At 47.4% G+C, this 13,640-nt stretch overlaps 1 protein-coding gene across 4 annotated transcripts in view; it reads left to right on the forward strand.

Annotated features, from left to right (window-relative positions):
• LOC135373244 (cathepsin B-like) overlaps window positions 1-13,601 on the forward strand; it is a 36,189-nt gene extending 22,588 nt beyond the window's left edge. For all 4 annotated transcript variants that reach the window (XM_064606472.1, XM_064606474.1, XM_064606473.1 and 1 more), the window contains exons 5-8: window positions 321-550; window positions 2,312-2,428; window positions 5,854-5,982; window positions 13,248-13,601. In XM_064606472.1, coding sequence (XP_064462542.1) covers window positions 321-550; window positions 2,312-2,428; window positions 5,854-5,982; window positions 13,248-13,324 — 553 coding nt within the window. In that variant the 3' untranslated portion in view covers window positions 13,325-13,601. The remainder of the gene's footprint in view (window positions 1-320; window positions 551-2,311; window positions 2,429-5,853; window positions 5,983-13,247) is intronic.
• Window positions 13,602-13,640: the final 39 nt, after the last annotated feature.

Consider the following 13,640-nt stretch of genomic DNA (forward strand, 5'->3'; position numbering starts at 1 on the left):
CCGTTCCTAGTAACGATGTCGGCGTTAGGTGCAGTTCGAAACGCGCTTAATGATGTGTCGCGTGATCGTTAACCGAATAATCTTCATCGCCATATAGAGGACAGGACCGTGCACTCGCCCTCTAACTTCGCTAGTTCCAAGATCAAACGGCGAAATATGTGCACTTGGATTGATCATTATCAGCTAACCAACATAAACTGCCGGAAATGGCAATTCCTCTGCATGTTTATCGAATGTACAGTGCCTAGTCATTCTCTCAGGCGCTGTTATTTTAACCGATGCTAGCTAATAGCATGCGTGTTTCACGATGTTTCTTGTAGGTGCAATGGTGGCTACCCGGCAGCCGCTTGGTCTTACTGGGTTGACAGCGGCATCGTGACGGGTGGCAACTACGGTTCTAATGAGGGTTGCCTTCCATATCCTGTGAAGCCCTGTGATCACCACGTGAACGGTACCCTGGGTCCCTGCGGAAAGGATCCTCCAACACCCAGATGTGTGCATGTCTGCCGGCGTGGCTACGGCAGAAACTACCAGAATGATAAACACTTCGGTGAGTCATCCACATAGAAAGGGAATAGGCAAAGAACCTGATCTGTGCACACGGTACTTTAATTTCGCTCTAATCTAGACACTAGAAATTGCCGTATAAACCGTATTTGGTCTTCATTCTGTTAAACTGTCAGATCAGGACCGCTTTTTGGGCATATTGGTGCAACAATGAATTCGTGTTCAATTGTCTAAAAACCAGCGGCATGGCCGAGCGGGTTAAGGGTGGCGGCCGAGGTCCTGCTGAAGACTGGGAGGTGGCGGGTTCAAATATTAACGACTGTGGTGTCTGGGGTTTTCTTTGGTCTTTCCAGCAGACTTTGCAAACGAGTATCGTTACAGTTCCCCCTGAAGTCGGCCCACGAGGCATACGAACCTCCTGTCGCCGACTGACTGAAGCTGTCGCCTCTCCATCTATTCAAGTTTATTCGGCGCACACAGCCAGAGTTGCTTCGAGGTACAGCCCTGCGCGGATGAGATTTTTGGCATCCGCATCTGACCCGCATCTGCGCACACGTTATCCGCGTCCGATCCGCTTCCGCAGCATACACAAGTTTACATCCGCATCCGATCCGCTGAGCAAAACGCACCATCCGCATCCGATCCGTAAAATCCGCACGTTTCGAAGGACACGTAAAGACCGCAGGAAGCATGTTGGTATCATTTCGGATGCCTCCATGCTGTCACGGAAGGACTCACGACGACAAGCAATGGTAAAAAAAAACGCGATATGGAGATACTTTTGGAACGCGTGGAACGCTACCTCGCCGGTGCTCGCGTGGTTCGTGATGCCAGAATGCGTCCTCTCCCGCCTTGGCCGTGCATGATCAAAGGTGAACCTGAGCATGCGCTCGCTGTCGGCGAGCAATACAAATAAATTCATGACTTGTCTCTCGTCTCTCGACCTACCTCGTCTCGGATTTTCAAGTCATGGATCGTCACCACCAGCTCGCTTGCTACCTAACTTTCCTTTCGTTACAAATAAATTGCTGGTCGAAAAATTACAGCACGCGGTATATCCGCATCCGATTCGCTACCGATACGCTGCTTTCACATCCGCATCCGACCTCCAGCGATCCGCATCCGATCCGCACACCGCAGGAAGTGCTAAATTTTCATCAGAATCCGCAAGTATCTTGCGAATATCCGCGGATATCCGCTTCCATCCGTGGATGGTGCAGGGCTCTGCTTCGAGTCGCTAACACGGCATGCAAAAGGAGCACACACTATGGAGTGCATCGGAAGTGCTCTACGAAAACTCTACGACAAAGGAAGCTGCCGCTCAAAGATCAAAGACGGAAATAAAAAATCAGCAAAGTTTCCGTAAAACCCCTCCCCAAATACCCAAAATATTTTTCTGGCTACGTTACTTGTAGAGGCACTCACGATATCAGCTCACTCCCGGTAGCTACGCTCTGCCTAGTGGTAAATCTATTTTATTTGTTTCCATGTCGCAGACTGAATGCTTCTGAAGTCTTATTCTTATATGCTCGTCCGCAATAGTCCTAAGGAGATCACCAATTTGGATGTGTGGTACAACTGCTAATTGTGGTGTCCTCCGCGGGAAAGTTTAAGCATTACCACCCGTCACGATCGTTATGGAACCCCAACTAATGAAATCCACGAACCACGGCTAGTGCAATGGCCGGCGATGGGCTTCCTTCCAGACGATCTGTGCTGTAGATTTTCTCATTGGGCAGAAAGGAATTTCCTAGTGTAACGCCTAACTAAGAATCGCTCTAAATGTGACAAATGTTTGTTTCAGGGCTATCGTCGTATTCCATCTCTGACAACGTGACTCAAATTCAAGCAGAAATCATGAAGAACGGACCAGTCGAGGCATCCTTTAGCGTCTACTCAGATTTCGTCACGTACAAGTCGGGTATGGCAATATACCACTTTTATTTTATTTGTATTTCCGAGGCAGCTTCAGAAATGAATGAGAAGGTACTATGACAACAATGGTACATTAGTCAACAGCGCCGCTCTCGTCTCGGAGACGGACGAGTATTGGGCTGCGGAGAGGAGACCGTAGAGTCATTCTTCGACGTCTCGTGACATTCCTGGCTTCCCGCCAATGGACAACTGACATTCTTCCCCAACTATACTGCGAATAGTTGATCCAACGCACGCTTTTTGCATGTCACGAAACACCTCTCGTCAAGATGCTGCATTAATTCATCGAATGTGACTGGGTGTGGCTTTTACAGCTGAGTGGCGTTAAGGTCTGGAACAAGTTGACTCTCCCAGATGCTGTCACTGCGGCGCTCTATAGAAGATGCAAAGTGTCCCAGCTGAATGCGAACATATCTTCTAAATATATATATATATGTTCGTAAGTCAAACGTCGCCATGCCAGTACTGGACAGCTGTTTCGGCCTTCTTGGGCCTCATCAGCAGTACGCAGGCAGGCAACGTTTGAGCGGATGGCTTCAGAAGGTTACGGGGCACGCGATGCCTCCCGTCAGGGTGCCTGCCTGCGTACTGCTGCCTGCGTACTGCTGATGAGGCCGAAGAAGGCCGAAACAGCTGTCCAGTACTGGCATGGCGACGTTTGACTTACAAACATATGCTATACGTGCAGCCAAAGAGCACCTGCCAACTTTTTCCCGTTATACACTTGACTGGCTTTGCACTGGGCTTTCAGGGGTGTCTTACGACACCCTGACGGGAGGCATCACGTGCCACGTGACCTTCTGAAGCCTTCCGCTCAAACGTTGCCTGCCTGCGTACTGCTGATGAGGCCCAAGAAGGCCGAAACAGCTGTCCAGTACTGGCATGGCGACGTTTGACTTACAACATATGCTATACGTGCAGCCAAAGAGCACCTGCTAATTTTCCCCGTTATATATATATATATATAACGGGATTTCGTCACGTACAACTCTGGACCGTGACGAATTTGGGTGAAGGAAAGACACGTCTCCGAAGACGCGCGATGAATAAAATAAAGAAAAAGTGTTCCTTCACGATTATTTTTGCGGACGATCTATCGAACGGGTTTTTGTTCTGAAAACGGCTCCGGTATCAGGTGACCGAAGGGACCCGATGTTCTCATTGGGAGAACTTCGTAGCTTTTATAATTAAAAAGTTAATTATTGAAAGTTAATTAAGACATTGCCTTAGGAGTTTGCTAACGCTCTCCTAAGGAGTGCTCTTCAGCATATGCTATATTGCAATTGATTTCGTCTCCAAAAAAGTGATGTATATAATAAATATATTATAAATTAAATATATAAATATAAATTTAAAAAAATAAAGTTAAAAATATAAAATATGTTCGCATTTAGCTGGGACACCCTGTATAGAGCACATCCGCACACCCCGGGTCGCTTATTCAGCTGGAGTCTCGCTCCCCCTCTCTCAAAATTACTTACTGACGAAATCGAGCCCACAAACGCAATGCCCTCAAAGCTCGTTTGGTCTTTTTGGACAGCAGAGGACTTCGGTCCTTATTGTGAAGGGACTCATTATTTTATTCCCCACATAACCACCAGCAAAGGGGTAGGGTATCGCCCCTGGCCATGGAGCTCCCCATTTATCGTCGCAACATAAAGTTGTTGTTGGTACTTCGTGCGACGTATGTTGTTTGTAGGTGTGGTTGGTAGTCCTTCTGCCGAAGACGCGTGAGGTGCATATAGAGTGTCAAGGGCACGGTGTGTTTGCAATATGTCCCAATCGGTTCAACTAAGTGACCTGTACGAATAACAACACGAACTTATGACCTGACTGGTACGAATGTGTGCAGCTATGTTCAAAACTAGAGTCGGAAAAGGGCGCTCATCTTGCACAGAGAGTTTGACAGCGACAGGAATTATTTATTATTACAGGAACGATGCAGAAATTACTACAGGAGTTTTTTGCGACGTTGGGGATTACGTGAGGTGTGGTGATGCAGGTGTCGGGAGTAGAAAGCAGAAAACGGTAGGCCTTTCGCCAGGATGGTACCGCCGAGGATAGTTTTTTGTAGAGGTTCCTGTCTTGATTACTTGCAATACGAACTCGTTTAGAAAATATCGTAAATATCTCTAAACGTCTGAACAGGGATCGGGTTGCAATGCATTTGTAAGAGATAATTTCGAAATATTAACATATGATCTGTAAAGAACCCTCAAACACAGAGAAAGAATCGTGTTAAAGTGTGCCGAGAATGCGTAGCGACACAGCTGCCGCTGCACCAAATGTTGCACTACCACTCGGAATTTTTTTCCGCTGGACAACGGTTGTACCTTGGCATAAACTTTCTATAATCGAAGTTAACAATTTGACGTTGCGAGGCTTCAGCGTTACAGGAGCTTCGTGAATGTTTTTCTACTTGTGGGGTGGGCTCTTAGGAGGTGGTGTCACCTTTTTGGCTACGTGGATCTCACCCACTAAATGCAAGTTACACACCGTAACGTGCTGCATGAGCCTTGTTGTGCTGTTTCTAGATTATCGGTTGCGTTTTCTTCGTTCCAACCAGCAAACCAACAACAGCTTCATTTGATGATGATTGGGGAGTTTCATCGCCATTGCTGCTGGTGATGTAGGGAATGAAATAATACTTGAATGCCAACAATATTTGAGCGCTGGTAACCATTACACGGAGATCTGTGCTGCAGTTCATATAGGTACAGTTAAAACAAGCATTTGAAAGATGCTAGTTATCATCGTCAAATGTCTCCCAGTGTGCTTCTTGCTTGTGAACAAACACGTCGGCATCCTTGTAACGCGTGTGTGTGTCTTGTTTCTTGAAATGCATGAAGGAGCAATCAAATTATGTTTCCAGTATAGTAGATGAACTCATTGTACATGTAGTTAATGGTGCATATCTGAATTTTGGCCATAGATATATGTCGGATACATACAGTCACTTTGCACTTTGACAAAGGGACGATGAATAGTAAATGAGATGAGCTGAAGAAAATGCGTAGTTAGGCCCGGTTTCACCAACGATGGTTAACTCTGAACCGAGATCAAGCGTTGCTAAAGCTTCAAGTTATCGGTCAATTCTTTTTTGCAAACGCTAGTTGGCGACGTGATGAATGTTCCCGTAATAATAACTTCCTTTTGTGAAGCACACTTAAGTGTTAAATTCAAGTTAAAGAACCGTTGATCTCGGTTCAAACGTTAATCGGCGGTGGTGGAACCAAGCCTTACACTGCAGTCGGAAGCCATAACGCAGGATATGGTGTGCTGCATTGTGAGCATTTGGGAGCGGTTGAACGAGGGCGCCCTAAACATGTAATTTATTGTAAGATGCTGTCTTCACGCATTTATTTGTCGCCTTTCGTTGAGTGAAGCACAGTAATGTACGCTGTAATGCAGGAGTGTACCAACAGCACAGTGGAATCCTAATGGGTGGCCACGCTATTCGAATCTTGGGTTGGGGCGTGGAGGACGACGTCCCTTATTGGCTCATCGCTAACTCCTGGAACCGAGAATGGGGTGATGGCGGTAAGTATCATACAGAGTCATAGTGGTATCACTCCGTATCGAGAATCAGTCGACACAGGACGTATATTTCCCCACCCCATTTCTTCTTCGTGTCCATCTGACTACGTCTACATGCCGCTAATATCCACAGTTGCTTCGCGACGCTAACACGAAAGAAATATATATATATATATATATATATATATATATATATATATATACAGTGAACCCTCGTTAATATGACCCCCGATAATCTGACATACGCGCTTTACGACCATACTCCTGGGGAACAATGCAGTGTAACCTCTGCAAATCCCCCCCGTTAATGTGACAATTCTGCATTATGACCAAAATTTTCAGGAACGACCATGGTCATAATAACGAACAACAACAACTAAATCATGACTATGGCCTGGGGTGATTCACCGCTTGAGAGCAGTACCCTACCCCATTACACGAGAAGCATGAGATGTGAAATATTAAAATGAAGTTATGTGCAAGTCCAACTCGAACTCCCGTCGTCTGGTTGCGCAACGCTATACGTCGCACAAAAGGAAGAAGCACATGAAAGAAGCGCCAATGGTCCTTGAGATGCAGGGGTGGACCCTACAGCGTCTGGAGCAAGCCGGTAGCCAAGAGGAACTCCAAGAACATTAGAAGTCCTCGACGGTGTTGGACATGGCTCTGACATGGGCCAAGAATTGCAGCCAGGTTGAACGTCTGCCGGCTAGCACCACTCAGCTGAGCACAGAGTTGCCGCCTCTCCGTTTCGTAGAGCTTACATTCTATTAGGACGTGCTCAATGTTCGCTTCAACGCCACATTTGGAGCATAGGCAGCTGTCACAGTATCCGATTCGGCACTTGAATTGGGGAGTGAAGGCAACGTTGAGACGAAGCCTGTGCAGGAGGGACGTGAAATAGCGTGGTAAACGGTCAGGAACTGAGAAGGACAGAGTGGGATCCACAGAATACATGAGAGACCTGTCAGTGATGTCCCGACTCCACTGCTGGCGAGCTAGTGGCTGAATGAGCTCATTCAGAAGTGATCTCCTGTCTGCTCTTGATAACACCGTTGGTACAACAGCCGGAGACTGTTGGGCAGCCGTTGCCGCTCTGTCGGCTTCTTCGTTTCCGCTCAAACCACAGTGACCCGGGACCCACTGCAGGGATATATGATGACCGTGATCGCTTAGAAGCTGAACCTGATGGAGGATATCAGTGACAACGAGGTCAGTCATAATAACGAGGGTTCACTGTATATATATATATATATATATATATCATGGGAGTATCATGCTATGGCGTCTTTTTTATCTTTCACAGAATGTTTACAATAAAGCCATGACAGCTACCTAGATGCAGTTTTCGCAGGTGGGGTATGTGGCCAGGAAAGCCACCCTTCGGAGAGCGTATGTAACTACTCGACGATCAACCACTGCGTAAAACTGATTAATTAACTTGCTAATTAGATGTTTTCGGGTAAACTAGAGATAACAGAAGTCGCGAAAGATATTATTCAAATACACCCTCTTTTTTAGATATCCTGAAACAATCGCAGTTATAAATTGTACAATTTTGCTCTGCAAATGAGCCGAAACTGAAACCGCCCGCTTCTGGTGCGCGAAAAGAGGGAAAGGGCGTTAGCGTCGGAGGGCCACGTGTTTTGAAGCGATGGAGCTGATTGGGGTAGGCGCTGATTCAGGTAGACCACATAGACGGCTTCCGAGCCCAGATATGCCGAAAGTGATGTCGGGTTTGCGCTCGAGAAGTGCGTAGTTCTAGTTTCAGCTCATTTGCGTATCAAATTTTGGCGATATATATCTCAAAGTACGCGCTCGTTTCAGCATTTTTATGAAGAAGAGCAAATTTGCATAACTATTTCCCCCCGTTTTGCCTTCTCGCATTTTCCGGAAAGCATATAATTAAAAAGGGGTAATTAATTAATTTGATGTAATTAGTCATCCAGTGGTTACATGTGCTCTGTCACAGGATGTCCGCGGCTGCATAACCCGACTGCAAAAATGACATCATTCCGACTCTCACACCTTCTTTAAAAAAATGGCAAATGATAAAAAAATAATCACTTTGTATGAGCCCCACAGTGAACACGGAGGTAGTGATGGGCAAAACGACTCTTTTTAGCGAATCGATTCATTTGATTCAGTTCGTTTTAGTGATTTGTTCAAAAGATTCGTTCAGTGATTCAGTGACATCACGACACCACGTGACGCGATGGCGTCATCAAGTCATGTGACCGGTGGCCTCACATGTATTATTATAAAGAAAGTGTCAAGGGAAGAGAGACGCGCTTCCGGCAGTCATCGCGTTGCTATGGTTATCTCTGCTTGTTATAACATACTCGCAATCAGCACGGCACTCAAAAGAAACGAAGAAACACGAAATAACAAATGCGGACCAGCAGAGAACAGTTTAGTTTTGCGTTCCCAAGTCCACATTGAGCTTTCATCGACTCAGCTACACTAGCTTTCACGCCCTTGTCATATGTATTGTATCACACAGTAACCAGGAATCTTGACGAGCCACATATGATGCCTAGTAATTTCGAAAATCGACATATGCCTACTAGCGTTCACAGTTCACAGCCTGCACGACCACCCTGCCTTCCAAACATATCCACGAAAATTCAGTCCGCCCACCGGCACAAACGCGTCCTTGAGAGCCCGGCAGCTCACAGAAGATAGCACACGTCGATGAACATACCCCAACCTCGAACTTCAGCCTGGGACTAGCCAACACGAAGCCCTTCACAACGAGCACGGCAACGGTTGCGTCCACTTTTGAACGGACGCGTCAGAGCTCCTACCTAATTGGTGGTGGTGGTGGTGGTTGGTAAAATAACAAGGGGAGGTTGAATTCGCGCAAGCGAATTCTGCTACCCCCAGAAAAAGAAAGACGGTACACCCCAAAGCAGAAAAGAAAAAGGAAAGGAAACGGTACGGTTGCACCACAGAATGTGCGAGCGCATCGCAAAAGCTCACCGGGGTGAGCGCCTCGACCGCGACAACGCAGGACCGAGCGCGCCGTTCACATCCGCCATAATGTCCACGCTCCGTCTAGTATAGAGTTTCTAGTCCACATTTCACAATGAAATTGACAAGAGCATTGAAGGCCGCGTCCCTGTGGTTAGCGTCCCATACGCCTAAGACTTTCTCTATGCTGAAGTCTCTGCTGTCGAGATGGCCAAGGGTCAGCCTCAAGATGCCTCTTTGTGCAGCATGTTTTGGACAATGCATGATGATATGTTCAGTGTTTTCCACTGTCCCGCACAGTAGACAGTTGGGCGAGTCCACCTTGCCCACTTTATGAAGAAACTGGCGACCATAGGGCACATTCAGGCGTAGACGATGCAGGAGAGTTTCTATGTGTCTGGGCGTTTTTGAAGGTATCGTAAAATTCAGCTCCGGGTCCAGCGTGCGCAGCAGTGACGGACCACTGTCGGTTTGGTGCCATTTTGTCCTGCGGATGTCATCAGTCATAGATTTTAAGAAAGATTTGATGTCCTGCTTTGAAAACGTGACAAGATATTCTGTCGATGACAGGTGTGCGATGTTCGCCATTTCGTCCGCCTTCTCGTTACCACTTATGCCAATATGGCCAGGTATCCACTGAAGAATGACGTCGTGACCGATGTCTGTGCACTTGCGATACCCTAACAGGAGGTCTCGTACTGTTGAAGCCGTACGGCCTTTTTCCAAGAACGATGAGATAGCTTGAAGGCCGGCTTTAGAGTCGCAGTACACTATCCATTGCGCAGGCAGCTCGAGCGTGGCAAGGTAACTCATGGCTAGCTGTACGGCTACCAGCTCCGCTGCCGTCGATGAGGTCCTGTGAGACAGTCGTGCTATGCCTTCCCTCTTGTGCTCTGGTATTACAAATGCGGAGGCAGACCCGGATAGAGTCGTGGACCCGTCGGTGAAGATGGCTACACGGCCTTTGTGCCTTTCCATCAATTCGAGGCAGTACTGTCTCATGGCGAAAGGCGGGAGGCTTGACTTTCCCTGGTTGATCCCAGGCACGGTGGTACAGATAGGAGGTGTCTGTAGCGTCCATGGAGGGTGTGGGTCCGCTTGTTGCGGCCGTGCTGTTGGCAATGTACGTCTATATGGAGAGAGTACTTTTAAGAAAGAAGAGTTTCGGCGAAGCAGCTTCCGCACCAGGGGATGGTGATCATGCTGAGTGCACAGGCGAAGGTAATGCCGAACCGTTTCACGCACCCTTAGTGCCTCGAATGGAGGTTCTTTGGCCTCTGCTATGGTCAGTGTGTTAGAGGTGGCACTTGGTACCCCAAGGCAGACCTTCAAACTCCTTGCTAAGACGCCTTGCAGTATATTCTCCGACGTAGCGCAAATGTTGTTCAGCACTGGAAGGTGATACGCTGCCATTTGCTGGATGAGGGCTCTGTGCACAGTGAGTAGTGACGACGTTGACATTCCCCACCGGGGCCCCGTGAGATGCCGTAGTATGTTAATCCGAGCGTCGGCTCTGCCCTTCAGATACTTGGTATGGGCGGCCCATGTTAATTGTGCGTCGATTATAACTCCCAGAAAGCGATGATGTGAAACCCGCTGGACTGGCTGTGTCGAGAGCTGCAATTGGAAGTTGTTCATCTTTTTCCGTGTGAAGGGTAGGAAGACCGTCTTTTCGGGAGATATGTCCATTCCCCTCTGCGTCAAGAATGCTACCGTACAGTCGAGGGCATCTTGAAGCCGTCGTTGCAGCGCTGGTAACTGTACGCCCGATGTCCTACCTAATTAAGACCGCTCAATGAGATAGTTACTCGTTAGGTGCCGAACGGATCCATCCCCAGTGAAGGATCAGCCAAGGAACACCAAACATCAGCAAACTAATTCATGCCCCGTCCCCCTCACACGATCAGGAGCGGCCAGACCACTCCGTGGATCACGCCAGGAAGCGAGAACGAAGAGTGTCAGAATAGCCCGAAGAGAACTAATCCCGTCATGAATCAGAAGCGCAGACTGAGAATTATTCCCCAGCGATCGGCGCGAAGTGAACGGATCGGAAAACTATTCAGTGAGCCGCACGGGAACAGCGCACAACGGAATCACCAAACTGACTTCCATCGCAAATGGATCACTCAATGAATCGGTGAGCCCTCGAACTCGAACTGTCCGAAGCGAACGGACTGCTACATGAATCAGTGATCCAAGACGCACAGCAAACGAGTGAGTTCGACTCGAGGAGAGCAGCGCAGCAGCCAGCCGTGATCCATACGACTCAAACAACTCGAACTGAACCAAAAGGCACAGACCGATTCAATTGATTCGTTCGTTTGATTCAGTCTCGCTTGCGCGCTGCCGTCCCCTCACCATGGGTGGCACAAACCCGCCATTGTTGTAACTACCTTCAAGCGGGTGCTTTTGGCAAAACTGCCATCTTGTCCTGGTCGCAAGTCATAGAAAATGTCATTTTGAGGTCATGTTACTTTGTTTACATATGTCGTTTTCCCGCTTACCGACATATTTTCGTCGTCATAACGCCAAGAGATGAACGTATTTTGCGAGCGTAAACTATGCGGTGCTTCTTCCGCAACATGATAGCCCATTTCTCCTTAGTTTAACTACATCACATCGGCTCGAGAAGCCTCAACGCGCGGTCGTTATCACATCTTTGGAAATCATCAACAGTACGAGGCCTTATGTGTAAAGCTGCGCGTTTTACTGCGAGATTATCGGATGAAAATAATTACCGTGATCGAAAGACATCCAAAACATCGCGCAGAAACAACAACCGCATTGTTTACAAACGGTTTGGTCGCCGATCACGGGCGCCGCCATCTTCAAGGTCATGTGTGCCTTGACGTTAGCTGTGACATGCGACCAGGAACTGTCCAGGATGCATTGCGTTCACCCAGCACGCTTTCGTCTACGGAGCAATACATTGGATGCCTCCCCTGTGCTCAACATAGAGTACCATACGACCACACCGTGTGCGCGCATGCGCGCGTCACTAGGGATGCGAGCTGTGATTACAGTTCGCATTCAGAGATAGAGCCGCGCCTACCTCTGTTAAATGTTTTGAAATAAGAATGCTTCCTCTTTTTCTTTGTAGTCTATGAGGACCCCCATTGAAGGTGAATCAATGAACGAATCTTTTCAGGGCAGGTGAATCGATTCACTCAGTTCAAGCTGCTGATTCGTTCACCAAGAACAAATCATTGATTCTCGGCTCATAACTAACGGAGAATGTCCAAAGAACACCTGGGAAGTCGTTCGACGTGTTCAGGTTCCTGGAAATCGAATATGTTAGTGGCAGATACGGTGTAGACGAGTGTTGCACGGGCTAGGTTGCATGTAACACGAGCAATGCTTATCACTCGCACTTTGAAACGACACACGGAAACTGCCCAAGCAGCAAAATGTACTGAAAGTCGTGTGCAATAGGGGTGGACGGGTAGGTGGAAGGCCTTGAACAGAAACAGGTCGTGAAACTAAGGAACATAGATAAGACACATTTCGTCCACCCCTATTGCACTCGACTTTCAGTACATTGTGCTGCTTGGGTGTATTGTACTAAGGCGATAACGGCCGACTGCTGGAGGAGCAGTGCAAGCCTCTCTCTCTCTCTTTGTTGTTGTTAATGCAATGACATTTTTGGGCCTAATCCTCAGCAATTCCTCAGCGTCTGTGTCTCTGCATCGCAAAAACACAGCTCAGGCAATAGATAGCGCCATAGGAACGTAAGCATCAAAGTTTATAACCGCTATGACAAACAAAAAATAAATAAATAAAAAGGAAAAGAAAGAAACTCAGCAGTCGCAAGATATCTACGGGTGCCGCGGATAAAGCTAGTTTATGGCTTCCTCAAAGGATTTATTTATATATATATTTATTTACCCTAAAGGTCGTGAAGCAATACAGATGGGAGTGGTTTGCATTTAATAGTACGATGTTAACATGAGCGGCATACACAAAGATTTACAAAGTCCACACGAACAAATTGCACTGACACGAGCAGGTAACGCCGTTTCATCGTACGCCAGTTCGTCGGAAATGGACGTTTCATCGAATCGGTGCCCGCCGCTTTTTCTTGCGGCAACGTGTGAAACACGAAAAAGGCTCTCCTGACCTAACCTTCGTCTTGCGTTCGGTGAAATAGGCGGCCACCGCTATCCGTTGCACGCCGCACACATCCTGCAGGTCCATTTGCATTAGTTATGCTTGTCCTTCGTTTATTAGTTTGTTGATTCTGCAGTGTGTTCTATGTCGATACGAATGTTACGATATTTTATTTCTTTTTATGGCAGGATACTTCAAGATCCTGCGCGGCTCCAACGAATGCGGTATTGAAGATGACATTGTGGCAGGAATACCGATGCGTTAAAGCCGCTCACTGGAGGCGCGAAGCACGCACATGGGATTAAGCCACGTAACTGGCTTAATCAATGACTGCGTCGATTGGTGCCGAGGCTATACGTAGTCGAATGATCCGATATGAAAGTAGTTTGAAAAACGAGAACAGCGCCTAGTTTTCTTGTGTTAGATTAGGCATAATGATGCTTGCACTGTTATTTCTATGTCTGAAACTATTAAGAAAATCTCTGTATGTCTGTTGCACGCGGTGCATTGTAGTAGACAATAAAGCGCCTTGGCTTATGTTATGACAGGTGTTCTTCAGAAGAACAGAGGGACCCCGACAA

Source organism: Ornithodoros turicata, unplaced genomic scaffold, assembly GCF_037126465.1.
Source record: "Ornithodoros turicata isolate Travis unplaced genomic scaffold, ASM3712646v1 Chromosome23, whole genome shotgun sequence".
NCBI lineage: Eukaryota > Metazoa > Arthropoda > Arachnida > Ixodida > Argasidae > Ornithodoros > Ornithodoros turicata.